The sequence below is a fragment of the Fulvia fulva genome, chromosome 1, assembly GCF_020509005.1.
Source record: "Fulvia fulva chromosome 1, complete sequence".
NCBI lineage: Eukaryota > Fungi > Ascomycota > Dothideomycetes > Mycosphaerellales > Mycosphaerellaceae > Fulvia > Fulvia fulva.
Window position 1 is genome coordinate 8,095,077 of NC_063012.1, and position 27,297 is coordinate 8,122,373.

A 27,297-nucleotide genomic window follows, 5' to 3' on the forward strand; every position below is an offset into this window, starting at 1 on the left:
GAGTGCTGTCCTGTCGTGTGCTGTGATGAATGCACAAGAAGAGAGAGATGAACCGGTCGGGAACTGTCTGGATGATATGATACTGTATTGCTGCCATTTCTAGCGCGCGTGACCCCTGCAGACTGCACTTTCACGCTTCACCCGCTTCCGAGCCAATGGCCGAAGAGTCAAGACATTCACCAACCGAACCGTCAACATGGGCATCACGGCCATGTGAATCTACAATACATGTACGATAAGCTCACCTGAAAGTCTTGCTACTGCCCGACACGCGACACCGAGGACGCTTCCCAAAGCTACCAGTCAAGCGGCTATCTGTCAAGGCTCTTCCACGAGCTCCCTCGTCGTCTCGATCACGATCTTCCATTGGGCATGTGTTTCCACCATTTGGTGTTACACTCAGTAGTGAGCTTGGACTCGCGCACTGCCAACTTCCGACAGACTAGGCCGACAGCCACTGCGACTGATTATTTACCGCCAGGACTCGGCAAGCGAGCCAAGGCTACCTCGTGCCCCATATATGGCAGTTGTTCACATTTGACGTTGACAACGCCAACGCCAACGCCAACGGCACAGCTTATCAACTCTACCTGCTACGAGCTCAACATCAACATGCTCATCATGCCGACCCGTTGGCAGCACCGCAACTTCGCCAGGCCGACAGGATTAGGTCGACGATGTGGTCCACACCCTTGCCGTTCTTCACCTGAGCAAATATCGTTGGCCCGCCCTCCCTATTTCCGGCGGTCAGCTATCGGACGACACAATGCGTCTTCACTATCTTACCTGATCTTCCTCGAATCTCGCTCCATCACTCCAAGGTCCGCTCCAATCAGCTCCGCAAGGTCTGTCTTGTTGATCACCAACAGATCGCTCTGCGTAATGCCGGGGCCGCCTTTCCTGGGAATCTTGTCACCTCCACTGACATCAATCACATAGATGATAAAGTCCGCAAGCTCCCGCGAGTAGTTTGCTGCCAGATTGTCTCCTCCACTCTCGATCAAAAGCAGCTGGGTGTTGAACTCCCGATGCAAATCCGTCAAGGCAGCAAGATTTGCTGAGATGTCCTCTCGTACAGCAGCATGCGGACACCCTCCTGTTTCTATCGCTCGTATACGTTCCGCCGGAAGAGCTTTGTGCTTCGTGAGGAACTCGCAGTCTTCGCGTGTGAAAATGTCGTTCGTCACGGCAGCAATATTATGCTTATCGCGAAGGGCGAGGCAAAGAGCAAGCATTAGGGCGGTCTTGCCAGAACCGACTGGTCTACACGTTCGAAGTCAACGACGCGATCCACGTCGATGGGCTCATGGCAAATGACCACGACAAACTCCCTGAATGGACACACGTACCCACCGATGCCTATGGTGAAGGCCCTCGCTTTCCAGTCACGACCTTCGATGATCGGCATTTCACGACCCAGAAATGAGCCTGGTCCGTCCAAAATCTCGTGCGAGTGTCCATGATCAGCAGCAGCATGCGAATGGGACTGTCCCTCGTGAGAATGTGAGTGTGAGGCCATAGTTGTGTATGCGCAAGTATCACGTCAACTTTGTAAAAGAAGTTGATTCTGATTGTGAATTTGGGCCTACCGATAAGAGCTTTGGATGATTATCAATTATTATTAGAGCTCCCCTCGTCTAACTCTCTAGTCTATCTGCAAGGCACATCCACACAACCCCACCAGTCCGTTCCCCTGGCCTCATTCGGCTCACGAGCCGAGCCGTAGAATTTGTGGGCCTCAATGTTCTTCAATCAACTCTCCCTCTCTCCTTCGTTCTCACACGATAGACAGGCATTACAGAGCGCTTGCCGCCTCGTGCTCGGTAGCAAGACAGGAGATATGTCAGCGGTCAGCATCATTCCGACCTACGATTACCGCAAGCTGTGAAAAGCAGATCAATGGACATCGCGCAAGCCCAACGAGAGCACCTGCAGAAATGGCGTATGGGTTCCGAAGCATCTGGCATCTGGTTGCGGTCTCGAAATGAAGCCGCGTTCGTACTCATTGGTACCTTGAACATTGCTGCTTTCCTCAAACTCGAATTAATCAAGGCCAAGGCCACCAAGCAAGCAATCGATGGCTGGGCACGTTGGTCGAGCCGTACCATCAGTGGGAGATGGACTTCAGGAGCTCTAGAGTGGCTTGGTGCAAAGGCTACGGTAAGTGCACAGGAGATGCGATTCCATGAGTTCCGAAGAATTATCGCAGGCGCAAGGCAAGATGCTGAGTACAGTATACTGACCCGCACCAGTTCGTAGCGATCAGCGGCCATGTCAGAGGTTCAGTGGCAGTGCATGAGTGGATCGATAAACTGTGGTTGTCACCCAGATCTCCTCTGTACACATGGATTACCAGCGGCTTCATGCATATCGAGCTTAGCCATCTCGTGTCGAACTTGATCGGTCTATCGTCAGTCGCTCCAATCTGCTCACGGATTCATGGCATGACGCCATCACGAGTCTTCCTAATCACTGTCGGATCCAGCATCTGTGCCAGTGCGGCTTTGATCACAGAGTGGAGGATACGTTTGGTTCCAGGGCTGCGTGAGCACCTCACACATGCCATTGGCGCGAGTGGGATTGTCTGTGCATTCATGGCTGTGGCTGCCGCGGGAGCTCCTAGAAGCTCATTCTCCGTAAACGGCATCAACGTACCATACTGGGTTGTGGCCGTCTTACCATTCGGTGGGGACCTTGCTGGACTTCTGAGACTGGATGAGTTGATGACTGGAAAGCAGAAGAGCTGGCTGGGGGCAGTTCGTCGGCCTCTGATTGGGTATGCTGCACATCTAGGTGGCGCTATTTTCGGCATCATCTACTACTACGCTGTACTGCAACAACACGCGGCAGAGGCCACTGAGTCAACAGCAGGGCAAGTGGAGACGTGTGGAAATGAGTTTGAACCAGCTATGGTCGACGAGCAAGGAGGATCAAGCAGCGAATGGGAGCCTCACGCCCAGCAACACCAACCCGATGATGGTATGGCTGTGCCAGCAGAAGACACGACATGAGAAACAGGAGACATTGCTTGCATTTGTTCACATTCTTCAGACTGTATCATATCGTGCCTCTAGGCAGCAACTATCCACATGAAGGCATCGCAGAAGAGAAAGACAGAGCACGAGCTGTCGACCATCATCATGTCGAGTATAGTCAGAACTCCATGCGCCAATCCATTCTCCTGCAGAAATCCCAACGTGATCGCTCCAGCAAAGTATCATAAGAAGATCCAAAGTGTCACTCCCTTTTATAGTGGCGGTGGTCGTAAAAGCAAACCGTGGTATATCCATCCCAACTCCGTTCGGCTGGTCTGTGCCCTTTCCATCGTGCTCTATCGAGGTCATCAGGCTGTGCCAACTCCAATGTTCGCCGATGTTGTAGCAGGGTCGATACTAGACATTGAGGTCGCCTTGCGGGCCTCAATCGGTGATAAGTACATGATGTGAGATAGCGTGCAGCTATGTCAACATCTCAAGCGCCGTTGCCAGCATTTGGAGGTGGCGGGGGAGCAGATGTGCTCGTGCCAGGAGCAGGGCCAATCAGGTCTTGATCGGTCAAACCGATGGCCGCCATCAGCTGCTCGGTGCCACCCACGAGGGTCTCGATGTATGAAGCGACTTCTTGTAGGCACTCGGCGCGCGACAGGCCAGACTTGCCGTTGTTAAGGCAAGGTACAAGCATATTCAGGTCACTGTAACCGCGATTGATGATCTCTCTCCGCTTCTTCTCTGACTCGATATGGTGTTCGCGTTTCTGCTGCTCACTGAGAGTCTCGCGGGCCTTCTTTCCCGCTCGTCCTCCAGACACGTCGTCGACATCGCCGCCGTTGGCAAGAGAATGACGATTACGGTTGGCAGGAGACTTCGGGACACCAGTAGGACGTACATAGCCGCCGTGCCTGCGCCGCTTGGCCACGGACTGGGCTTCTTCGTCTTCAGATTCCTCGGTCCGCAAGGGTCTCGAACTGCGTCTGCCAGAGTTGGGCGCGTCCGGCACGACTGGACTCCATCCCCCAGCGTCTGCCCCGTCCATCTGGCTTTTGCGTCGCTTTCGGTCACGACCTTCATCGGCATTACCAGTTTGAGAGAAGGTACTGGACTGCGGCATGTTGGCCCACGAGCTGCCCTGGCCACCACGAGTCTGAGGCGGGATACCGCTATGCTGCACTGGAGTGTTTGATGATTGGGAAGCTTGTCGCACTAGTGGTATGCCGAGCAAGTTATCTCGCTTCTGCTCATGCTCTGCGTCCCAGCCAGCAGGACCTTTGTAGCTGCTGTTTGCCGCGAAGTTGTCGTCTGTGCCGTAATTCACTTGTGGCATTGGATGACCATGCACATTCTGTGAACCGGGTACTTGCGATGCGTTGTAGTGAGATCCTGGTTGTTGATGATGATGTGTTGTGTTCATGAAGTGCTGCGCACTCAATGATGGGTTACGTTGTCGAGAAGGTATGTCATATTGAGCTGGTGGCGCATGCTGCTCGTACGCGTTACTCTGATAGCTAGGGTGGCTGAACGGAATAGACGACGGTGCTGCTTGTGCGATGAAATGCTGGCGCTGGGGTCCAGCCATTGAGAGGTGGCGGTTGTTGGCCAGGTGTTGGTTGGCATGTGAAGACATGTCCTGGTTGTTGTTCTGGAGTGACAAGGGCATCGAGAAAGCGCCCCACGTCGCAGGTGTCTTGAAGCCGTTGATGGTTTGAGCCGCAGTGAAGTCGGCTGCGCTTAGCGAGTTGAGCTCGTGATTGTTGGTCATAGCGCCTGCCGAACCCGAAAAGCTGTTCACGTGCGATTTGGCTTGTGAGCCTGAGTATCCGGGCTGCTGAACGCCAACGCCAGCAAAGCCGACGTCATACGGTATCAGTGACTGTGTTGTGCTGTTCGGGTCACTGAAGAAGTCGGCCAGCAGATCCTGGTCGGTGTGATTCAAGATCGGTGGTTGGTCGCTTGGAATTTGGTCTTCGAAGTCGCCCCACTGTAGGAAGTTGGTTTCTGCAAAGTAGCAGATCAGCGAGTGAACAAAGTCTTGACTTGCGGGGGAAAGTGTGTGCACAAACCTCCAAATAACACGCCCTGACTTGGTCCACCCTGGAAGTTATGCTGCCCCATGGCCGAGGTCGAGTCTCCACCAGCCATATGAGCAGGATATACTGCAGCAGCCGCCATCTTTGCTATTATTTCCCGTGTTTCTAGTTCTTCTTCTTGCTGTCCTTGCATAGCCGGCAGCTGAGAACGCTGTCTTCTAGTTGTTTCGTCGAGACAAATGGTGTGGTGATGTATGTCGGGGCTTGATCATCGTCTCATTGGGCTCGTCTGCTTGCTCAAATGCTGCTCTTTCTTGACTATTATCCACCGCGCCGCTCAATAGACCTGAGTCGCGGGCCTGAGGCTGCCAGATTGACTCCGTGTCCGGAGGTGAGGACGCCGGCGATGCTGAAGTGAAGCTGGGTGGTGCTCGGTAGTGAGGGCGGCGACTGGACGATGTTGCAGGTATAACGGCTGCCTTCTACATTCAGTCAGTCTCTCACTGTGTAATTGTTCGACGCGACGATAGCAGGCAGTATGGGCGTTGTATGTGCAAGACTCGAGGACGTTTGGCGATTTGCATGTGAAGAGGCATGTGATTCGGGTCGGGGGAGAGGATCCGTGCGTCTGCGCGGCAATCTTTCCGAGCCTAACAAACTCAATCCCCTCAACACACACTCCTTCAGCAGCAGGTCTTCGTCACTTTCTAGACACATTTCGGCCGGACAGTATCGTGACATGACTTGGTGAATCGCAGAATACAGCTCACGGCTCCCGGCTCTCTGGAGGCGAGCCGCCACATACGGCCATAAAACAAAGATACATGCTCGGATCTCGAGTTACTGAACCGGATCATAGACGAAGCCTGGACAATATCGCCCTCTCATCGCTCATAACGCTGCTTGGGCCTTCTACTTCTGCTCTCTAAATCTATACTTCCATGCTGCCGCGCTATACATGGCGACATAATTCTACACCACGACCCAACGTAGCTGGGAGACGTTCAAGCCGTTCTGGATGGCATCATCAGACGGTGCGGCCCACAATCATGCACCAAGGCTATAGCGATAGCAATTATGCGTCCACCTCTTACTGATTGCTCTACGGCTTCAGCGAGGATGTTGTGAACGGCAAGAGGCCGGTTTGGAGCTTTTCACGTCGTATCTATCTTGTTTGAAAGCCCTACGACGACTCAAAGCCTCAAGCAGTTCGCAAACGACTAGGAACCGACGCCTACTGCGCCGTGTCTTGCAGGACGCTCTGAGAAGTTCCATGTCAAAAGTGTTGTTTGACACTCCGGCTACAGCCAGGAAAGGTACTGAATGGCGTGTCTCGACCGTGCACCTGAATCGACCGAGCGAAGGCTTGTATCAGCGTCTGATATGGGCGATTGCTACAGCAATCCAACATGGGCCACTGATACGCCACCATAATCCAAGTCATATCTGTGCGAGCTTGCCAGGATGAGCACATTTTTGACAGATTAATGCTGCCTATACCTCACGCAGCAGCACTTTCACTGACATCACGTATTTGTAGGCCAGAAGTCCGCATGCAGCTTCTCGTCGCTCCATTTGGAGGCATGAAGGCGAGTAACTTCTGAGAGTGCGCAATTAACATCAGTCATTCCTCGATGCCAAAGACTGAGCGGCTCTTGTCATGCACTCGACGCGGGATGCGATTGTGATTTGCTGTCCGAGGATGAAGTGGCACGACTTACCAACCACTCCTGCTCGTGTCGAGAACGTCGTCCTGCCTGTTAGCCCTGGGCACGATACATCTGGCACAGTTGCTACCCTGTAAGTAACACCAATCGTGGCGAACAATGACAATGGCTCCAAGTATCCATAGGTGGAGAAGTCCTCGCCGGTACCTGGACAAAACATCGCCTCGCATGTCGTGAAGGCTTACTGCTTTCGCAGTCTGTCGATGCAACTCATCGTGGAAGGCAATATCCAGCAGAACAACGCCACAAGTGAACCAAGAACCGGGATGAAACTTTCCAGCCTGCCACTGACACCAGCCGGTTTGGAGAATCCAGGAATTCGTCAGTTCGATAAATCGTCCATAGGGCCGGCGTGTACACCAACAAGCTTAAATACATCTCCTTCCTTACAGAGCTCATTTTGCACATGTCGATGGCCCGAGTCGATCGACACCAGTAGAGGAAACCCTGCCCTCAATCGTCCGGGAACATTCCTAGAGGGTTCTGACCACGGCGACATATATTTGCCAAGCCAGGGGACCTGGCCAATTCCATTCTGATTCCTGCGGCGCGGCCGTCATGTTCCAAGGATGACCTGGACCGGAGACGTAAATGCTCTTTGGATAATGGTTGATATACCACCGCGAATTCTGAGCTCGCGGTACGGAAACAAAAACCGGTACACGTCAGCTGAATGCCCTCTCACGGCTAAGTCATGGACCAGTCCTCGAGACCAAATTCAAAGGCTAATCAAGCACCCACGACGCGACCAGATCATCAGCTCGATCCACGAGGGGAAGATCAAGACATATGGATTCCTCGGTGGTACTGTGTAATTGGGGACCGGGCAAGCTGCAGGCACCAACGGCATCAGAAGAAAGGGCGACCAGGATGAGCACCGCGAGGACAGGTTCCAGACACGAGGCAGATCCAATAACTTGACTCGATCCGCAGACAATGGTCGTCATCAGGAAAGATGTCGCAATGCCATGGTGGGGGTGTTGAAGTATAAGTCGTCCCCTTGCTTATTACCAGAGCAGTGAGCAAACAAAATCATCAACTGGGTTCTCGTGGTGTTACATACCGATTCCGATGGAATTTGCGGCACCTTTGCACGTTGACCATGTTGCAGTGGCAGACAGGAGCTGCTGGTAGGGAAAGTCAGAACAAGAGAAAGAAGGCAAGACTTGAAGTTAATAGGTACCTGAGGTACCAAGAACATGAATCTCGATAAACAACAGTAGAGTCAGCTTGCGCTTCGATTATATATGCACGAATATTTCGACTTCTCTACCTCATCAGACGTGTCAATCATACCACTGATCTCGTGACACATCGCCGAAGCATGGGTGGCAATTTGCCCCAGCTCATTCGCCCTCCGCTTCGCCTCACTCTTTGCCGTGCCGCCTACTCTCAACGACGATCCTGGGCAAGCTATCTCGACTATCTGGCAACCATACCACGACACCTTCTCGCCTCACGGTTCTGCAGGTGCGCAGGCGTAATGCGTTCTCGCAATGTTCGACTAAGTTTCGTGTTCGGGGAGACAGGCGTGTCGTGGCCTTGGCAGTTTTTGGCACCAGCTCAGCTGTCCATTGGCCATGCCGAATGCAGAATCTCAACCTCACAAATGACACTTGCTAGCCATCTTTACCGAAGGGTGGATGACTACTTTACACGCTGGGTTGAGGTCCCAGCTGTTTTCAGCCCTCGCCAGCTTCAAGTTCAGCAATGCGAGCCTCCCATTCCGGTACAGCTCGGAGCTGCAGATCAAGCTCGTCCTTCTCATCTTCAAGTTGCAGCCTCGTCTCGGCATCCAGGGCGGTAAATACGTACCCACCTTGACCATCGAATTGCAGGATCCAGCCATGGTATCTCCAGAGTGATCTTCGGTGTGATACGGTCATCAGGGTAATCCCTAGACGTTTCGCCTCATCATACATGGTGCGTTCCACTTCTGGGGTCAACGATGAGGTGCATTCGTCCAGGATGGCATATTTCGGCCTGTGATAGAATAGTCGGGCGGCTGCAATCCGCTGCTGGAAGCCAGTACTCAAAGCATCAGCCCATTCGTTCTCCACATCAAGTACGCCTCGATCTGCTTGTTTTGCCGTGCGGCGATCCGCGGGACTACTAGCTGCGCTTGCGTCCATGTTCGATGCCTTCGGGCTGGCTTGCTCGAGTAGAGAGTCCAGCCCGAGTGTCCTCATGATTTCGATCAAATCTTTGTCCGTGACACCCTTCGCGCGCATGTCCAACAGGTTGTCTGGATACAGCACCTGCTGCCGAAGCGTACCTTTGCTCAGGTAGGGACGTTGAGGAATGTAGAAAATGTCCTCACTTGGTGGCTTGCGTACTTTGCCGCCGTACACTGGCCACAATCCACCCAGAATCCGGAACAGACTACTCTTACCACATCCATTGGGTCCTACGATGAGCAAATGGTCACCAGTGCCAATGTGGAAGGACAGTTCCCGGACCAGGATATCACCATTGGGTGACACGATCGGAACGTCTTCAAATTTGATGTCCTCGCTTTCTACCAGCTCACCTCGACCAGCCAGAACAGCCGCATTCGCTTCCGTGGATGCCGAGGACACTAGTGCCTTCTCGAAGTGTCCTCTCTGAATGTCCCTGATCACATCAAGCAACATGCTGACGCGCGATGTATAGCCAGCAAGCTCCGATATCTCCTTGTATGAGAACATCAATCGCCCGAATGCATCGCTCGAGGACATCAACAGCCGTCTGTTGGTGACGAATGCCTCGGTCCTGTATCCTGTACTGGTACCGCCTGGTAGAGCACCAGGTAACTTGTAGAAGACCGGCACTGAGCAGAGCAGTAGACCAAGTGCGCCCCAAAAGTACTTCACCACAAACTCCTCCATGATGCCATGATACAGTCTCCTGCGAAGGATTCGATTCACGTGCTTGATGAGCGTGAAGTATCCTTTATCGACCGTATCCTTCTCTGCTTCATGCCCGTCATACAAAGCGATCTCTTCACTGTAGTCGATCAGACGCGAGTGCTGTGCTCTAAATTCCCCCTCCAGTCTGGCTTCCTCGGCAACGTAGCGACCGAAGGGAGGAGTGAGTGCTCTCATTAATGAAGCGCTGATCTGGACTATCAAGCTCATTGAGAACAAGCCTTCCCCGCCCACGCTTCTCGACAAGCTCCAATTGTAGATGACCAGATCCAGGACTGGCTTCGACAAGCTGGAGTAGAGCTCTGCCAGGCTGTTCGAAAACTTGGTCACGTCCACAGTGATCAGTTGATCGGCATTCTTAATCCTGTCATCCAGAGCCGACAGCGTATAGAATGTCATATTTCCCAGATACTGGTTGTGAATGTGGTTCGTAAGTCGAGATCGATACGCCAGGCTCAGGCTGGTCTGGTGATATGCGAGCATCGAATTCGTGAAAGTGGCGGGCACTGCTACCAGCATCCACCAAACAAGACCTTTCGAGAATTCTTTGCCCTTGCCTCTCACGAGAGCGCTGACGAGTCGTCCATCCAGCTCCGCAACGTATAGGCTGATCAACGTACGGAGGACCAGGAACACCGAGTGGCTCAGCAACAGGCGGGCCTCCTTGCTCTTGAACGACGGTATGCATATTTTGAGCAAGCGGCCAAGGTTGCGAAAGAACTCGGCGTTGAGCTCGACCTTCTTTTTGCTGTTATCTCCTCTCCCTAGGCCTTTCCGCCGGTTCTCCGCCGCTCTGGCAGCAGCCGCTTTCTGCTCTTTGATGGCACCTCGGATGCGAGAGATGAGCGCGAAGAGTAGCGCGACATAGACGGTCCGTGAGATGCGTGTGCGGTGCCTCACGTATAACGACGTAAGATCGGCCAACAGCTGCTTCAACGAGCGCTTCGAGACGGCCACGGTGAGGGCGGCGGGATGTGACGACATCGTGTTCAGGCTACAGACTGCAATGTGTAAGAGAAATGCTACAAAGGTGTCGCCAGCGAGGTGCAAGCGTCAGGCTCAGCGGTTGAGATCGCGTCACATGCGAGCAAAGGAATGCAAGGAAGTGTTTCCTTTCACATGAACGCGACACGGTCCAACCTCGGAGTCGGATGTCGGAGCCCCCGGGAAAGCGTGGCTGCACGTGCCCAGGTGGTCCAAGACGGGATGTAGAAACAGACCAACGGGTAGGAAAGCCTCCTTATAGAAGGTCTTAATAGATCACTTTCTTCCTTAGTATAGTAATAGTTAAGCAGCACAGGCTCTACGAAGTGCTACCGACGCCTTCAACGCCATGCATGTGGTCGAAGCAAAATACATGACTGCGCTTTGCATACTATGTTGCTGGCTAACCAGCCCTTTTGTTCCACTGGTGAGCAAACACTGGTGAGCAAGAGGTAGTCGGAATCTTGCATGGGGCATCGTCCAATTTGTCCCAAGTTGTGGGAAGTTGCCTGAGATGCGCGATCGTGAACCTGAATTTGGCTTTTATTGACGGGCAATGTGCTTGGAGAGCATGCTTGTCGGGGTGCTTGCGATGCAGTAGTCATAGAATCCTGCTGCGATCACACGTTCATCCACATCCTGAGCGACTTCTCGCTTGTATATGCAGGCGGTGCTTCAGACCGCTGCCCAGATTTGGAGCTGCAGGGACCTACTGATAATGCGGCCTCGATACCTGAACAGCGACTTGAATTGCTCCGGTCATGAGTGTGTCACGGCTGGGTATGCCCTGCCGGCAGTCCTGAGGCCGGTCGCCTGTTCGCGCATTCGGCGCCGTCAATATGGAGGAGACTAGGCTCATCAACATTGACCAGCGATATCCCATTGATGAGGGCAGTTCTCGAGGATGTCCTGATGACGTTCATCCAATCATGCTCTTCTTCCTCCCCCTCATTCTGACATCCTCCAACCTTCTCAACGCCATCTTAGCACCCTTATAGCTCGTACCATACTCCTTCAGCACTTCCTCAAACATGCCCTCCTCCTTCGGATGTGTCGAGCCAAAAGCACGTTCCAGCACATACAAGTCCACCGCCCGATCCTCCTCTTGCTGAGCCTGCGTTGCGAGCCCAAAGTCAATGAGCACAATCTCGCCTTCCAAGCTCTTTGATGCATGGGCTCCACCCGCGCGCAGCATCATATTGCTCGTGGTCAGATCACCATGTATCACACCTACAGAATGCAACTTCCCAACAGCCGCTCCAATTCTCTCCATCAATACCTTCAAGCCCTCCTCATCTGCCAGATCCCGCTGTTGGATCGCCTCTTTCACCATTCTACCATCGATCCACTCACTGACTAGCCAGCCATTCTCCCAATCCAAGCCGAGGATTGCAGGCACACTCACGCCATCTTTTTTGCACTTGACCAAGACTCGTGATTCGGCCAGGATTCGCTGTCGCGTCAAACGCTTATCCAGAGTGGGATGCCTCCATTGCTTCTTCGGTCGGACCTTCAATGCCGCGGGAAAATCTGAGGTGAGGAAGGTGGTCTTGTAGAGTAGTGCTTCCGCGCCTTGTGTAATGAGCTCGAAGGACTCCAACGAGTTGTTGAACGGAATCGGTAGCTCATGCTTCACTTGCACGAGAGCTGTCATGGCCGCGACGTTGATTGCATCAATGGCTGCATGTACAGGGAGACGCAGTGGTTCCGAAAACCGATGATGTGAGAGCCAGTGTCATTTTGGCGGATGAAAGTTGTCGCGTCTTGGCAGGTCATGAGCGATATCGGTATGCCTTCAGCATGTGAAAGTAGACGGCAAGCACAGCGTCTTTGAATGTCGAGGCGCTTCCTCTACTGCCCCATGTTGAACGGGAACGACTATCCGCCAGTAGTAGAGTCTCTACTGTAATTTTCGAAGTTGGGCACGACGTTCGTGCGTCGAGGACGCGGTACACTTCAAGCAGAGAGGGCTTCTCATAGTTCATGCCAGCTAAATCAAGAGCTCCCAGACTGAGCTTGCGTGCTTGAAAGACACATGGGTATCGTAGTATACACAGCAAAACATCCCACAACTCCAAAACACCACCCCAGTCGTGCCCACCTTGGCTCACGCGGTCTACAGGTCGTTGCATTGCAACCCATCCGCCGTAACACCACCCTCTTTGTAGACAATAGCGCAGCAGTTCAATCTTCATAGATAGTCTCCAGGTCCAAGTCGCCCCTTCGCTCACCTCCACAGACCGACCACCGCTTCCTCTCGCGACTGCTGCCCCTTCCGAAGCCAAACCCACGCGGCATATCGAGGCTGCTCCTTCGCCTGGGCTCGTCATCCATATCTTCACCACGCTCAGCTCGTTCCTGCCTCTCGGCAGCCAGCTTCAGTCTCTCGATCCGTTCTGTTTCGACAGCCTCACTCTCAAGATCTGGCGCATCCTCAATAGTGTCCAGGGAACTGATCGATGGTGAACGGGATCGTTGTGAGGTTGGCGTCGATGGTATGCTGCTGAATGAAGAACTGCTCGCGTAGTGGTGTAGTGATGGATGCGTTTCGTTGTATCGTTGCGGCGCCAAAGAAGGCGAGTTAGATCCGGAAGCCGCGTTGATCAGGGTGTTCTGCTCGACGAGGACGGATGGGAAGGACGACGGGGGACCGGCTGCAGTCGAAGAATGTAATGGCGAAGCGGGCCGTCTGCGAAGAGAAGACGATCGCGAGAATGATGCCAGCGTAGATGCTGGCGGAGGTAGCTGCTGTCTTGGCGTTATATCGAGCTCGCTGTCTTCTTGAATCGACTGTATGGCAGTGCCACTTGTCGGTTCAAACCAGCTCGGAGACCGCGATGGAGGGTTGTAGGCCCCAAGCTCTTCCTGTTGCCTGAACGGCGAGCGCTGACGTGCGGAAGTCTTCATGGAACTTCCGGGTGGCAGAGAGAGCGCGGGAGGCGTGGAAAGCTCGAAAGTACGGGTTGTGGGAGTGTATATTGACGGACTCGAATGCGCTCTGGTCATCACGGGGGCACTAAGTGCCGCGCCACTCGAGCGTGACCGCAAGTGACTCCGTGAGAATGGTGATCTGTTCCGCTGGCCGCTCGTCGGTCTAGATGTGTATCCTTGCAAGGCAGCGGACGAGGGGTCGGTGGAACTGCGTGCGGCCTCGGGCCTCAGCTTCAGAGGTGGCAAGAGATGTGGGCGTGCCTGGGCGTCAGATCGAGTAGATGTATCTTCTGCGTCCATGGGAGAAGCTGCCTCGTCTTCATCGTCGCCAGCAGCCGGGGCTCCGAAGATGTGCGGGATGTCGTTGATTGTGACGGCCAGGCTGCTGACGTCCGGGCGACTCGAGCAAGCCATGATCCTGATCCTGGCAGTCGGCAGCGGAGCGCGGTCTTGCTGGCGACACTGCAACAGGGAGTCGAGTGTCGCCCATGTGTTGGCGTTGAACAGCTGGACGGTGGACCTGCCTATGGTGAGAGGCAAAGGACGCTGCAATGGCGACTGCAGGAGAGAAGGCGTGAAGGACGAAGGACCCTCGAACGCGAGGTGTCTAGCCGCTTGAACTAGTGCTGCTGCTACTGCAGGCCCTTGACGATCGCGACTCGGCCTTCCAGCGCCCGCTTCTGTTTGAAACAACGCAAATCTCCCACGCCCAGTGCTCACGTTAGCAGTGAACTACAACACCTCGACTTCGTATCACATGCTCTGGCATCAGTCCGGCGATATTGCGCCACATTCACCACCGCCACTGTAATGCACATAACAAGAACACTGCGCGGCGGCTACCAGTGGAAGCACCCTGTTGCAACTTGCAAGACCCAAGGACACCAGCAGAGTCAGCCATAAAGCTACCGGTGGGCGGGGAGCTGAGAAAAGCCAACGGCTGTAGCTTATCCATATTTGGATCATGACAAAGTTCCGAACTTCCGACGTGTGCTAGAGCATCATGTGGTTTCCCAATTGTTCGTACTTGTGTTTGCTAAGGCCGCTTCTAGACTTAGCGACCCATCGGTAATGCTGCAGCTGACAGCTTCATGTCAAGTATGGGTGACGAAGGTGTACAGCTGGAGATCCGGACAGCACCTTGCATAGGATCATAGTGCGCTCGTGCGACATGCTCTCAATAGGGTCATTCCTTTGCGCGAAGCGCACGTAACGACAACAGAAGTACCTATGGGGTATCATAACTCCTCGACCACACTGGAGACGTTCCTGGCATAGTGAAACCAGAAAGCTAGTGACCATCCTCGGCCTCACTACTATCTGTGCTTGGTCGCTTCTTGCGCTTTGTTCCGTGCAATGCTTTCCCTACCATGTCCTTCGCATGCTGCTCAGCACTTGCCATTCCAGCTTCTTCAACGCTTGGCTTTCGAGGAGGCGGAGGCAGGAGCTGGTCATTGACGATCGACCACCCTGAGCTTCTCAATTGCTTCCACTTCTCCCTGACCTTCACCCGTACTAGGTCTCCGGTTGCTACCGCATCCTCAAGGGAGTCGTGACCGCGCAACCCGCCCGTCTGAATCGCGCGTTGTAAGTAGCGCTGGCTCAGCATCTTGAGCCCGAACCGCATCGGAAGACCACGGGGATGAGGGTACAAGATCACAGTGTCGATAATAGTCGGATGGCAGAGCCTGACTGTGTTGAGGTCGTTATCGATGGCATGTCCGATAAGTGGTGTGGTCGGTGTGATGAAACCGCAGAGAAGCTCCCTGGCTCTCTGAGGACTGTCTACAATTGGTAAAGCCGGACTAGCGCCATCATCGCGTGGAGGCGGCGGAGGTGACGATAGCCACTGGTCGTAAGGTATGGCGTCGGCGAAGTGCTCAGGGAACACACCGCTAAACCTGCTGTTGAGGTCCATCACCGCTCCCAGTGGTCGAACAAGAATGTCCAGAAGAGGCTCTCCCGCTGGCCATGTCACAGCAGTCAATCTGATGAGCTCCAGTCCCATGGTTGTATGTCCCATCTCGCAATCGAACGTGACTGCATTCACCTTCTTATCCCGTCGATCTCGGGAAGGTGCTTCGTTCTCGGGCGTTTTGATGAAGGGCATTGTCGCCGCGAGACGTGCAGGACTGCTGGTCTTGAACACATGCTCCGGACTCTCTGTGCAACCTACTTCGCCCACGGCCGCGGTGCAGCACGGGAAATATGGCTGCTTATCGCCCGTCTCCTTGTCTGTTTTTGATCTCGGTGGGAACACTTTTCGATTCGGATGATGTCTGCAAGGCCCGTTTGAAGACAATCGTCCCTTCTCATCCCGATCAGGAAATATTTGGAAACGTGCCGTGCATCTGTCGCAGATCTCCCAATTCTGGCTGGCTTCTACAGCAGCAGCTGCTTCTGCAGCTTGCTCAATAGTTGGCGGTTCTGGCACGTAGCCGAATGCGGCCAGAGGCTTCTGATCAGCTACCAGCTGAGGCAAGATCAGGTGCTCTTGCTCAAGTGGCAAGCCTGTGTCGATGAGCTTTTCTCCCTTGATTGATGGCTTCGAATCGGGAATGACAATCCTCGGCTTGAGGTCCTTGATCCAGTCTTCCACGGACATCTTCATCAGAGAGGCGATGCGTTGCTTGATGACATTGGTGTACACTTGAGGCTGGTGTGACACGACTTTCTCTTCCTCGCCCAATGCTAGCTTGATGAGCTGCTGCTCACTCAGGTGCAGGACGGCTTTGAAGTCCACATTGGCTGCCGCTGCCACTCTTGAATTGAGTTTGGCCATTTCCTGGTGCAGGCGCTTGAGGAACGCAGATCGCTTTGAGTGGCCGACAGGATCGTTCGCTATTAGCCGTGGGTTGAGAGTTTCGACTTTCTCGGAGTCTGGTCCTTTCACAATCACCTTGCCGGGTTCACTGTTTGCCGCGGAAGTACTATCGTGCTGTGACGTAGATCTCTTCGGCGGTGGAGAGACTGGAGGTGCAAGACTTGACGGAGGCTGTGCCTGAACCGCACCTGTCTTAGAGCCACGTGCATCTTCTCGTGACGATGTCTCAGGCGGCTTTGACTTCACGGCTGCCAATTGTTTGCGTATCAGATCAGCTCGACTAGGTGGCTTGTCCTGCAGGCGATCGTATGTGATCTTCCGCCGCTTCGCTGCGGGCTCCCGGAAGTCATGCGCAGATTGAGTCAGCCGGTCGATAGCCTTGTGTGTTGGCGCAGCCGAGAGTGTTGGCTGAGATGCTGCGACGTCGACTCGCTCATCGTGTGCGTAGATGCAGCATGTCATGTCGCATTTCTCTCCCTTGGGACACGCAATCCCTTTGAAGAGGTTGGTGGTGGAGAAGACCATGTTGCCTCCTGCGCATCAGTAGTTGGATGTGTTTGCAGTTGTTATGAGCGCAGGTACTGGCCCTGGATTGCGAAGCCGGTGTTGCCGTCCATTGGTGTTTCCACAAACCTGTGCAGCCGTGAGAATGTGTCCGAGAAGTGGTCAGAAAGTGAGGTTGCTTGTGACAGAAGCAGACATGCGACGTTAACAAAGAAAGCGCAATCAATCAACTACCCACTAGATCACTTGTTGTAGACTTACCGAAAGGGCAGCCTCTATGTGCCGTTGACGACCGGTGCTGAAGCCGGACGAAGCACCTCTGCACATTTACACCTATGCACCTATGCACTCAGGCTCACCGGCTGTTTGCGAGCAGTGCAGTGCTGTCTTTGGAGAAGGGCGCTGACTGACCATGAGTGCCGTTCCCGCCGTCACGCCGCGCAATTGTGTACAGACTCGTGGTGGCGATGGCGAGGGCGTCGATGTTATGTCCGGCACGGAGAGAGGATGGGGATGGGGATGGGCACATGTACATGTATGCAAGGAGCGAGACGACTGCGCCGACCATCCATCTCGGACAAACCCAAGTCCGAGCCAGTGTGTCGTTCGTGACGTCGACCGCGGTGCTGCCACATGCGTATTCCCTCTGCCATTCTTCTGCTGACATCTGTAAGTTCGGTATTCGATAGAGCATACGCTGGCGTTGTGGGTGTTTCCTTCATTTCCTCTACTGCACTGAACTCAATATGGCCGCCGCCCAGCAAAACGCCTCGGCCGATCACCTGGCAGTCATCTGCCATGGGTAGGAGCCCGCTCCGTCCAGCGACATATCTCATTCCTAACACTGTCGACAGGCTATGGGGCAACCCGTCTCATTTGAACCACCTCCGCGACACTTTACGGGCCGCATACTCGGACCAGAGCCTGCACATCCTAGTACCAACGAGCAACAGCGATAATCAGACCTACGATGGCGTGGAAGTGGGCGGAGAACGCATCGCCAACGAGATCGAGCAGAGGCTCTCGGAGCTTGAGCAGCAAGGGCACAAGATCAAGAAGATCAGCATCACTGGATACTCGCTAGGCGGTCTGGTAGCTCGCTATGCCATAGGGTTGATGTACAGCTCCGGCTTGTTCGATCGAATACAGCCCATCAACTTCACAACCTTCGCGACGCCACACATCGGAGTTCGCACACCGCGATTGGGGGCAAGATCTTACTTCTTCAACTTCATGGGCGCAAGAACGCTGAGCACATCTGGGCAGCAGCTGTTCTTGATCGATAGTTTCCGAGATACTGGAAGACCGCTCTTGTCGCTGATGGCAGACCCAAACAGTGTGTTTACAGCGGGTCTGCGGCGCTTCAAGCACAAATGGCTTTACGCCAACACGATGAACGATCGAAGCGTGCCCTACTATACTGCAATGTTCAGCCGAACAGACGCGTACGTGGATCTCGACAAAGTCGAGGTCCATTACGCCAAGGGTCAGCCAAAGCCTGGGAACGTGATACTGGACCCGGAGAATCCAGTTACTCCAAAGCAGCCGTCGGGAGAGCAGCTTTCGCTGGTCCAAAGGCTTATGCCTCATCAGCGAACAATCAACAACATACCATTCTACATGGTCATATTCTCCCTGTTGCCCCTGGCATTGCCAGTCTTCCTGGCGAATGCCGGCTACCAGACATATCAATCAGCACAACGCATTAGACATCATGAATCCGGAAAGGCGTTCAGCCTCGATCGTTACCGCGTCAAGCTACTTGAAGAAGCACAGGCTGTCCAGGATAGGGTGTACGAGAGAGTCGTCGAACAGCAAGCAGAGGACTACCTGCCGACGCCACCTCCAGAATCCCAATCAGTAGACTCTGCCTCAAGTCACACCAAAGAAGATCTGGAGTTGAGTAGACGAGAGACGACTCGCGAGAAAGGTCCCTCTCCGCTGTTAGTACTCACGGAAGGCCAGTTTGATATGATTGAGAACCTGGACAACCTTGGGTTCACCAAGTACCCAGTTCATATCCAAAAAGTCCGTCACACGCATGCGGCGATAGTGGTTCGCATCCAGAAAGAGAGCTTCGCGGAAGGGAGGGTTGTTGTACAGCACTGGATCGACAAATTCGAGATATGATGCCAGAGACTTGCCCTTCGATCAAGTAAATCTCTTCCCTGGGCCTCCAAGGGTGACCATAGCCGCGGCGAGGATCACGAGGTGTTTGTGTTCAAGTGCCGCAGCGCACGACACGCACAGGGTAGTATCGCCGAGTCCAGTGGCGGACTGCGAGCTAGGCCGTTCGATCCGTGGACTAGAGTCAACGCGAGGCGAAGTGTTCTCTCGGCGATAGGAATGAAGAAAGTAAGGAAACCGGATTGGACATGTTGCGGTATGGCCGCTTGAAGACATTATCATCATTCGTATAAACCACGGGTCTCTAGTCGAAAGGTAGCCTGCGTAGCTGTCCACCTTGACCATTCTTCTGCGCCTCTTGTCTCGCTCCTACGGCGCTGGGTACCTTTATGCCGCAGCAGTCTCCCCAGCTGCTGGCACTGTGAACATGCTTCATGCCGTCCACAGTGACCTCGTACTCTCCAACATCTTCATCGCCCACCCGCTGTTCAGCATCCTTGCTCATCTCATCGGTCGCAGGCAGTAATGACCCGAACAAGAAGTGCTGTGCGACAGGCAACTTTCCTAGAACCTCTGCAAGGAACATCTTCTTCATGCCGCCTTCCACCTTAGCCCAAGACTTTGCGGATGATATATCATCAAGCATAGGAGAATGCCACCTCAGTCCTTGCACCGTCTTGGTTGCATTGACCCACTGTATCTGGTCTAGATAGAGATAATCTCTGCTGCACTCTTCAATGATCAGATCATTGTGGATGCTCATGGGCCGGATATGCTTGTGATCGACCAGCTGGCTGGCGCCAAACAGGAATGGCAGAAACTGGTAATCGTCGAGTCCCCAGACGCCATGGGATCCAGCAGGCTCGAGGTAGTATGTGCTTTGAATATCCCGCATGACTTGTAGATACTTTGGAAAGACCACGAGTGTGAGCGCAGCAAATGTGTTGTCTTTGACGATGCCTAGCTGCCGAAGGCATAACAGCCAGAGGATGAAGTTGAGTTCGTGACCACTGCCGTAGTCTATCCTCGTTCCATTGCCGAAGGAACTCGCCAGATACGTCGACACTTCCTCTTGAGCTTCGTCGTCTGCGACGCCAAGTCTCTTATGCCACTCGGGCGATGCATTCTCTACCGCCAGCAAGAAGTCGCGGAAAGCAGGATTGCCAAAGCGCGATCCAGTATCCAGGGCAGGGTGCTTCTTGAGAAGCTGATCCGCCTCGTCTAGGACTGCCAGCAGTGCAAGTATCGCCGGGTCCTCTGCTCCAGGCGACTTGGCGACACTGGCTACCGTCCTGTCGCGCACCGCATCGGAGAGGTTGAAGACGAAGCTGACTATGAGATCGTGTGTCGGCGATGCTGTGAACAGCTGGTGGTCGCGTTCAGAGAGGATTCTTCGACTCGGCTCTGTATACTTGTGCGACCGCAAGTCTGGAGTCGTCGGCAAGCGTGGCGTGGGAGGTGGTGGGATTGAGGCTGCTTCATCTGTTCGCGGTCGTCGGCGAGGTGTAAGCTTGGGCAGCGCTTTCGATAGGTCTGGTGGATTCTCTGGTGTTAGAGAGTCTGCTATCGGACTGGCTGTAGCACTCGGCATGTTGCAACATTCGCTGAATGATGGTCGTGTGCCGTGCGATCAAGATGTTGCTTAGATAGAAGGAGCTTGACTGCACGGCGATGACCACGCGCGACGTGGGGCTCATCATGGGTTGATGCGGCACATTCACCAACAGGTCTGGACTTGCAACTCGAACCATACAGTATATGTGAGTCTGTACATTGCGAAGCTATACACGCGACCACAGTCGTAAGAAGCCCTGCAATTATAATCTATCTCTTGCATGCCGTACCGTTTTCCAGTCATGACAGGATTAAACTCCGAATCGCCCAGGTATATGCAAACAGACAACGCTTTCAAACGCAGAAGATGGCGCCAAAGATCATCGCTTCACATCTGTCGGCCTCTCCCCCGCGGGCATTTCGTGAACATCCGAGCCTGCCATCTCGTAGATGGGCGCGCTTCCATGCATCTCTGCAGGCGCCCCCTTTGAAGGTCCAAAATACTCGCCTCCTTCCATTTCCGAATAGCCATGCTTGTTGGGATCTACTTTGTAGGGGCTGTCCATCTCTTGTGCCTGCTGTTTGTATGGCGCATTAAGCTCGTGGATATCACCGCCGCCGAGCTCACCTCCCATAGGTTGCGATATGAATGGCTTGCCCTTCGCAGCAGAGTCATCGCTATGCTTGCCGGCTCCACCAACAGCAGCGTCCTTGCCCTCGAGCTCTGCAAGTCGCCTCCTTTCTCCTTGCTTTCTCCGTCGCAGGAAGTACAAGATGGCGCCAACGATCACGGCTGCCCCCAGTACACCACCAACTACACCGCCCGCAATTGCTCCAGTGTTGGACGAAGAGCCACTACCTCCATCTGACGAGGTTTCATTGGTACGAAGTATTGACTTCAGACTCGCTGAAGACACTTTATCCTGGTCCCAAATGCATGGAGCCACCGTGAAATTCTGCCGATCGTAGTCCGCGATCAGGTAGGCCTCTTGAAGGAAAGTGCGACCGAGCGTATACTGTGTTTCATTCTGTGCCCTCTTCAAAGGAAAGTAGTAGGAAGTGTTTGGATTCTGAACAGAGGGGAAAGTGGCCTGCAGATCGAAAGCGCCGTAAGGGAGAACAATGTCGACAGTTTCGCCGCCAGTTGTCTCAGAACCAATCGTGAAGGTCACGCTCGGGTTCGACTGCTGAAGCGTCGTATGCAGGCTTGAGTTAACGAGGTACAGCGACGACGTGTTGTCATACGTCAGCCCGAAGGCTTGCTCAAAGGCAGTGCACGCGGTCTCCGGAAGCCATATTTGCGCTGTCGTGGAGTCGATGAACATGCTGATGGAACCACCAGGTAAGAGATTGGTCGTTCCAGAGGTGATAGATTGTACATTGACAAGCAAGTCTCGGCTCTGATCGGAATACAAAGGTATAGAGACGTTCTTGGTCGCATCGAAACGATTCTCATCGTAGCCGCCGAGAACAAGAGAGCCGTACACTTGGTTCAAACGATACTGGTTACCTGCGGTGTAGCCATAGCTCAGTGAGGGTATCGTGTTGTTGTTGACCAGCTGCTGCATATATGACGGCTGAGGATCATTATAGGTCGTGAAGTTGGCAGGTCGAGGATTTAGACCAAAGGAGCCCAGCCAGTATTTGGGGTCGGCAAGATTGAATACCGTCGAATGCGCGACAGATGGCCCTCCAGCACCTTGCCATCCCAGAGTGACGGTGTCAAAGCCAGCGTCGGCGGTCGTGTCCTGGTTGAGATTGACGCCAACGCCGATCTGGAAAATGCTGTTCGGGACCCATGTCAGGGACTTGTTTGGTAGGAAGAGAAATCCGCGCTGATTCGCACAGTCGCCGGGATAGAAAGAAGGGCATCCATCCGCGCCCACGGTAAGGACTGAAAACGATGCAGTGCTGATGAAGGCGCGAATGTTCTGAGCAGCGGTGCCCACTTGTAGAGGGAATGATGACCAAGGTCCGTCTGCGATTCCATTAGCCTCTTCCGCATACACCTCACCATCGCGCAAAGGTCGTACCATCTCCGTCCCAATATTGACTCGGCGCGATCTCAATCGCAGCAGGTATCGCCGTGCTGTGCCCATCCGCTCTTTTTACTAAGTGGTGGGTGCTCGCCCTATACACCGAAGATATCGACGGCAGTGAGAAGGCAGAAACGTGCGGTGTCCCGGTCAGAAGCGCGCAGATCGTCGAGGCCAGCGATCTCATCGTGGTAGCAAGGAGGAGCGGAGCGGAGGTCGTTGATTTCCGGCAGGGCAGTCTGGTCTGCGATGGGGGTCGTCGGCCGCGCGCAAGATTACTGCAGTACTAAGAAATGCTCCTCGAGAGGAGGGGAAGCAGAGGTAGGTCCGTTGGCGATCTGGCGAAGTGTCGCTACAGCGCTTATTAGTGATACGAGCGATAGCCTTTCGGGGGCTTTCAGCTCACGCTGTGGCTGCAATGCCAGCATCCTTCATGCGGCGACGATATTAGCCGCTTCGGACCTGCGTAAGCCATCAGATCAAGCATCGCCCAACCCGTCGGCGACTTGATCGGTTTGAAGTTCTTCTGGTGGCATACTGTAGCGATGTTCCGCGCCTCTCTGTCTGCTACTTAATGTTGGCGCTCGATACATCGATGTCATGGCGCCATTGGATCCTCGTACTATTTTTGGCTCCTGTCGGCTTCGAGCTTGCTTTGCCGGTAGTGTTGCCAGCCACGAATCCACCACAGCCATATCCACTGGCCATGTTTGACGGCCAAGGTGGCTATAGGCTCATCCACACGGCCGCGACATGAAGACTGCCAAGCAACCCTAAAGTGTGGACCTCTTGCAATATTTCTTCATCGAATATCAATCAAGTTTGAGCAACTAGTAAGTAAGCCACTGACTCGAGCCGGTGGCTGTGGATTAAAATGTCGTTGGCCCGACGGCTGTTGCTTGATCCACCGTGGCCACGCAACACTATTTGCCGGAGACTCGAGCTCGCCACCAGCTCCTGCTGTGGAACATCAAACCGATTTTTGCTCCATCGCACCTGCTCGAGTCGGTGGATCAAATTCGTGGTATGAAATGTATCGATCGACTCTTGCGTCTCGAAAACAACATTGAACACCACAACACCCGTCTTTGCGCGAACCAAGACGAAAAGGCACACGTCCTGGTACATTTCGTTCATCAGGCGTGCAAAATACCCCTTTCACTGCCATTGCTATATAGAAGGAGTACCCTTCGACTGAGATTGGCCGCACATACCACATACTCAACTCGGCGGAGATGGCCCGACGTGGTCGTGCCGTAGTGTGTGTGTATGCAATTACCAAGACAGTCATAGACATCCATTTGTGCGCACTGTGTACATGGCGTGGGTGTGTTGTGGAAGTGACACAAGCGGGCACAGCCGTGTAGTGCGTCATCAACGCGTCCAGCGTGAAGCTCCAACATCGTATGATTATTGTGTCTGGCTCTGGTCGTGTCACTGTGCAAAGACAAGACGCCTGATCAATGGCTGCTGTATAATACGCTGCGTATCGCTCCCACTTCTCCACCACTGCGACACACGTTCGCGATGCCACCCAAACGCGCAGCAAAGGCTGCAGCGCCCCTGGAAGGAGAAGGAGAAGAAGAACACGGCTTCGAGTTTGGAGGACCGTATGTATAAATCACGCGCATTTCTGCTCACGAACGGCATGGCTGACAGGTGTGTCGCATACAGCATCGGCGCGTCGCTCATCTCCTTCGGCCTTCCCATCGCGTGCTACGCCTTCGCATTCCTCTGCAACGATGTCACCGGCTGTCCTGCGCCCTCGCTCCTCGACCCGCGCAAACTGTTCACGCCCGGCGTGCTCTCGCGACAGGCAGGCTGGGAACATGCACTCGACGTGCTCAAGACAGAAGTCGGCTGGCCGGGCTGGTCCGGTCTGATCAATATCGAGGCAATCGTGGGCACCCTCTTTTGGTACGGCCTGAGCCTGTTCCTATACGTTCTGCTGCCCGCGCAAGAAGTCCAGGGCACCGAACTCAGGACGGGCGGGAGGCTGAAGTACAGGTTCAATGGTATGCTACCTCGCCATCAGCATCGCTTGAGTCACAGCTGACATGACTGAAGCCTTCCTCTCTGCTGTCACCATTCTCGTCGTCTGCGCGGCGGGCACCGTCGTTCGTGGACCGGACTTCCAAGTGTGGACGTTCATCAACCGCAACTACCTCCAGCTTCTGACCTGTAACATCATCGTGGCCTACGGTCTTGCCACTTTCGTCTACGTCAAGTCCTTCGAGGTCAAGCCCGGCAACAAGGACTTGCGCGAGCTGGCAGCTGGAGGTCACAGCGGCAACTTGCTCTACGATTGGTACATTGGACGTGAGCTCAACCCTCGAGTGACCCTTCCGTTCTTCGGCGAGATCGACATCAAGGCTTTCATGGAGCTGCGCCCGGGCTTGCTAGGCTGGATCATCTTGGACCTGGCTTTTGCAGCCAAGCAGTACAAGAGCTATGGTAGAGTCACCGACTCAATGCTTCTTATCATCATCAGTCAGTCAGTCTACGTATTGGATGCGCTCTGGAATGAGCCTGCTATCCTGACCACAATCGACCTCATCCAGGATGGCTTTGGATTCATGCTGTCATTTGGTGACCTTGTCTGGGTGCCATGGGTCTACTCAATCCAGGCTCGCTACCTCAGCATACATCCTGTGGTTCTTGGTCCTTTCTACCTGCTGCTCATTGTCGGCATCCAGCTCTTTGGATATTACATCTTCCGTTCCAGCAACAACGAGAAGAACCGCTTCCGCACGAACCCTGACGATCCCTCAGTCGCGCATCTAAAATACATTGAGACCACGACTGGCTCTCGTCTGTTGACATCTGGCTGGTGGGGAATGGCTCGTCACATCAACTACATGGGCGACTGGATAATGAGCTGGGCATACTGTCTCCCAACTCTTGCTGCCGGCTACAAGATCACACCTTCCATCCTATACCCGGGCACTCGTCTCGTGACCACTGACGGGATGAAGGGCGCTGCGATCCCCATCACTTACTTCTTCATGCTGTACTTTGCTATTCTGCTGATTCATCGTGAGATGCGCGACGATCAGAAATGCAGACGCAAGTATGGCAAGGACTGGGAGAAGTACTGTGAGAAGGTTCCTTACAGAATAGTGCCTGGCATCTACTAAGCGCAGTCCACAGTCTTACCAGCAGTTTCACAATTTAGCACAGTTGAGAAGAGTAGCACAGTACTCACTGGCGCGTCATTCCGTGCTCATCCTTTAATCGCGAGAACATTGAGAGAATCGTCTAGGTCTCTTCAACCCAATGCTATAGCTCACGGAAAGCCGTGGTGTGCAATGCCGAGTTCCAGGGCGGAGACTTTGGCCCAACTTCTCTCCGCACACTTGATCTTTACTCTCCGCAAGCCCTACATATACCGGCACGGCACCATAGCAAATGCCCGCTGATCATCACTTGCACTAGCTTCCTATCACTCCTCTCTAAATAGCTCTTCTGATATACTGTGTTGACTCGACGTCGGCCTCCATACTTGCAGCAATAAACGCGCCACTCCGGCAGGATCAACGTCATGAGTGCCTTCACTGAGGCGAATCGCAAAGCATTCGAGTAAATCAAACTGAATGCACCTCTGATGAAGCTCGCTGATATTCTATAGCGATCTGTCAGCCACATACAGTACCAAGCAATGGCAAATCGACATCTCCAACCAAGTAGCCGACGCATTACGAGCACGGAAAGATTGGGTCGGAGCACAATGGAACGACCCCAATGTACCACCAGAAAGGCGAACGCAGGATGTCAAGCTACTGGACTACGCTTGCGGCACTGGCGCAATCACCAAAGCACTGGGACCATACGTGACGTCGATATCCGGCATTGACATTAGCGAAAACATGGTCGCAAAGTATAACGAGGCCGCCTCGTCATCAGGTCTGAGCCCTGAGCAAGCCCATGCAGTTGTTGGAGACCTCTTCGCCGAGGCCGTACCCGCCGAGCTCAAGAGCTCGGAATACTACGAATTCGACATCGCCTGCATTGGATTAGGATTCCATCACTTCGAGCATCCGGACGTGGCAATCAAGCGTCTCGCCGAGCGCCTCAAAGCTGCCACAGGTGTTCTCGTCATTATTGACTTCCTCCCCTTCAGTACTGAGCGAGATCATGGCCATGCTGGAGAAAGCGGCGAGTTCCAGGAGATGAAGCACACAATCAAGCATAACGGCTTCACCGGTGACCAGATGCGAGATATGTATGAAGAGGCAGGGTTCGTTGACTTTGATATTGTGGCGCTCAAGCAGCCTGCTGTGATGGAGCTCAAGAGCGGCACGGTCCAGAGGACGTTGTTCATTTCCAAGGGACGAAAGGCACCGACTGCGTGGCAGAAGTTATCGTCTTGGGTTGGTGGGATGCAGGTATGTGAGGTCGTAACGACATGTGCGAGATGCAGGCGTGGTATGATATGGTTGATATGCAGCTGACTTACGTGATATTGACAGGACTGGGCAGCGGAAGGAGTACGGCTCAAGAACGATCAACATCATTGGGAGCCTGGATATTCGCAAGGACGAGAGAGTGCATGGGACGTGTGGGGTCAGAAAGAGGGGACTTATGCGATGGTACCAGAGAGGGAGGAGGAGAAGAAGAAGGCTTGGAATGGATTCTAGTGGTGGCTGAGAACTTCTGCCACCATTGGTGATGATGGACTTCC

The 27,297-nt window shown here is 53.9% G+C and overlaps 13 protein-coding genes across 13 annotated transcripts; 5 read left to right on the top strand and 8 right to left on the bottom strand.

The window, feature by feature from the left end:
* Positions 1 to 619: 619 nt before the first annotated feature.
* On the bottom strand, positions 620 to 1,519 carry CLAFUR5_01562 (uncharacterized protein; the record flags this gene model as incomplete). The annotated part of the gene is made up of 3 exons (XM_047900710.1): positions 620 to 734; positions 787 to 1,263; positions 1,350 to 1,519. The coding sequence occupies 3 exons, from the start codon at positions 1,517 to 1,519 to the stop codon at positions 620 to 622; spliced, it is 762 nt and encodes a 253-aa protein (XP_047755599.1).
* A 380-nt stretch (positions 1,520 to 1,899) lies between these two features.
* CLAFUR5_01563 (uncharacterized protein) lies at positions 1,900 to 3,011 on the top strand (the record flags this gene model as incomplete). Its single annotated transcript, XM_047900711.1, has 2 exons — positions 1,900 to 2,160; positions 2,253 to 3,011. The coding sequence occupies 2 exons, from the start codon at positions 1,900 to 1,902 to the stop codon at positions 3,009 to 3,011; spliced, it is 1,020 nt and encodes a 339-aa protein (XP_047755600.1).
* Positions 3,012 to 3,471: 460 nt separating this feature from the next.
* Positions 3,472 to 5,216, bottom strand: CLAFUR5_01564 (uncharacterized protein; the record flags this gene model as incomplete). Its single annotated transcript, XM_047900712.1, has 2 exons — positions 3,472 to 4,991; positions 5,057 to 5,216. 2 exons carry the CDS (start codon positions 5,214 to 5,216, stop codon positions 3,472 to 3,474), a joined length of 1,680 nt encoding a protein of 559 aa, XP_047755605.1.
* A 2,636-nt stretch (positions 5,217 to 7,852) lies between these two features.
* Positions 7,853 to 8,234, top strand: CLAFUR5_01565 (uncharacterized protein; the record flags this gene model as incomplete). The annotated part of the gene is made up of 2 exons (XM_047900713.1): positions 7,853 to 7,929; positions 8,096 to 8,234. The coding sequence occupies 2 exons, from the start codon at positions 7,853 to 7,855 to the stop codon at positions 8,232 to 8,234; spliced, it is 216 nt and encodes a 71-aa protein (XP_047755606.1).
* A 198-nt stretch (positions 8,235 to 8,432) lies between these two features.
* On the bottom strand, positions 8,433 to 10,640 carry CLAFUR5_01566 (ATP-binding cassette sub-family D member 1; the record flags this gene model as incomplete). The annotated part of the gene is made up of 1 exon (XM_047900714.1): positions 8,433 to 10,640. One exon carries the CDS (start codon positions 10,638 to 10,640, stop codon positions 8,433 to 8,435), a length of 2,208 nt encoding a protein of 735 aa, XP_047755603.1.
* A 919-nt stretch (positions 10,641 to 11,559) lies between these two features.
* CLAFUR5_01567 (EKC/KEOPS complex subunit bud32) lies at positions 11,560 to 12,294 on the bottom strand (the record flags this gene model as incomplete). The annotated part of the gene is made up of 1 exon (XM_047900715.1): positions 11,560 to 12,294. The coding sequence occupies one exon, from the start codon at positions 12,292 to 12,294 to the stop codon at positions 11,560 to 11,562; it is 735 nt and encodes a 244-aa protein (XP_047755604.1).
* A 530-nt stretch (positions 12,295 to 12,824) lies between these two features.
* Positions 12,825 to 13,985, bottom strand: CLAFUR5_01568 (uncharacterized protein; the record flags this gene model as incomplete). The annotated part of the gene is made up of 1 exon (XM_047900716.1): positions 12,825 to 13,985. One exon carries the CDS (start codon positions 13,983 to 13,985, stop codon positions 12,825 to 12,827), a length of 1,161 nt encoding a protein of 386 aa, XP_047755597.1.
* Positions 13,986 to 14,862: 877 nt separating this feature from the next.
* On the bottom strand, positions 14,863 to 16,920 carry CLAFUR5_01569 (RNA exonuclease 3; the record flags this gene model as incomplete). The annotated part of the gene is made up of 1 exon (XM_047900717.1): positions 14,863 to 16,920. The coding sequence occupies one exon, from the start codon at positions 16,918 to 16,920 to the stop codon at positions 14,863 to 14,865; it is 2,058 nt and encodes a 685-aa protein (XP_047755598.1).
* A 725-nt stretch (positions 16,921 to 17,645) lies between these two features.
* Positions 17,646 to 19,029, top strand: CLAFUR5_01570 (Lipid droplet phospholipase 1; the record flags this gene model as incomplete). Its single annotated transcript, XM_047900718.1, has 2 exons — positions 17,646 to 17,701; positions 17,754 to 19,029. 2 exons carry the CDS (start codon positions 17,646 to 17,648, stop codon positions 19,027 to 19,029), a joined length of 1,332 nt encoding a protein of 443 aa, XP_047756697.1.
* A 301-nt stretch (positions 19,030 to 19,330) lies between these two features.
* Positions 19,331 to 20,617, bottom strand: CLAFUR5_01571 (Serine/threonine-protein phosphatase 2A activator 2; the record flags this gene model as incomplete). Its single annotated transcript, XM_047900719.1, has 1 exon — positions 19,331 to 20,617. The coding sequence occupies one exon, from the start codon at positions 20,615 to 20,617 to the stop codon at positions 19,331 to 19,333; it is 1,287 nt and encodes a 428-aa protein (XP_047756696.1).
* Positions 20,618 to 20,960: 343 nt separating this feature from the next.
* Positions 20,961 to 22,803, bottom strand: CLAFUR5_01572 (uncharacterized protein; the record flags this gene model as incomplete). Its single annotated transcript, XM_047900720.1, has 2 exons — positions 20,961 to 22,558; positions 22,614 to 22,803. 2 exons carry the CDS (start codon positions 22,801 to 22,803, stop codon positions 20,961 to 20,963), a joined length of 1,788 nt encoding a protein of 595 aa, XP_047756699.1.
* Positions 22,804 to 24,143: 1,340 nt separating this feature from the next.
* Positions 24,144 to 25,753, top strand: CLAFUR5_01573 (Delta(14)-sterol reductase; the record flags this gene model as incomplete). The annotated part of the gene is made up of 3 exons (XM_047900721.1): positions 24,144 to 24,226; positions 24,291 to 24,631; positions 24,684 to 25,753. The coding sequence occupies 3 exons, from the start codon at positions 24,144 to 24,146 to the stop codon at positions 25,751 to 25,753; spliced, it is 1,494 nt and encodes a 497-aa protein (XP_047756698.1).
* Positions 25,754 to 26,157: 404 nt separating this feature from the next.
* CLAFUR5_01574 (uncharacterized protein) lies at positions 26,158 to 27,253 on the top strand (the record flags this gene model as incomplete). Its single annotated transcript, XM_047900722.1, has 3 exons — positions 26,158 to 26,195; positions 26,245 to 27,001; positions 27,086 to 27,253. 3 exons carry the CDS (start codon positions 26,158 to 26,160, stop codon positions 27,251 to 27,253), a joined length of 963 nt encoding a protein of 320 aa, XP_047756701.1.
* Positions 27,254 to 27,297: the final 44 nt, after the last annotated feature.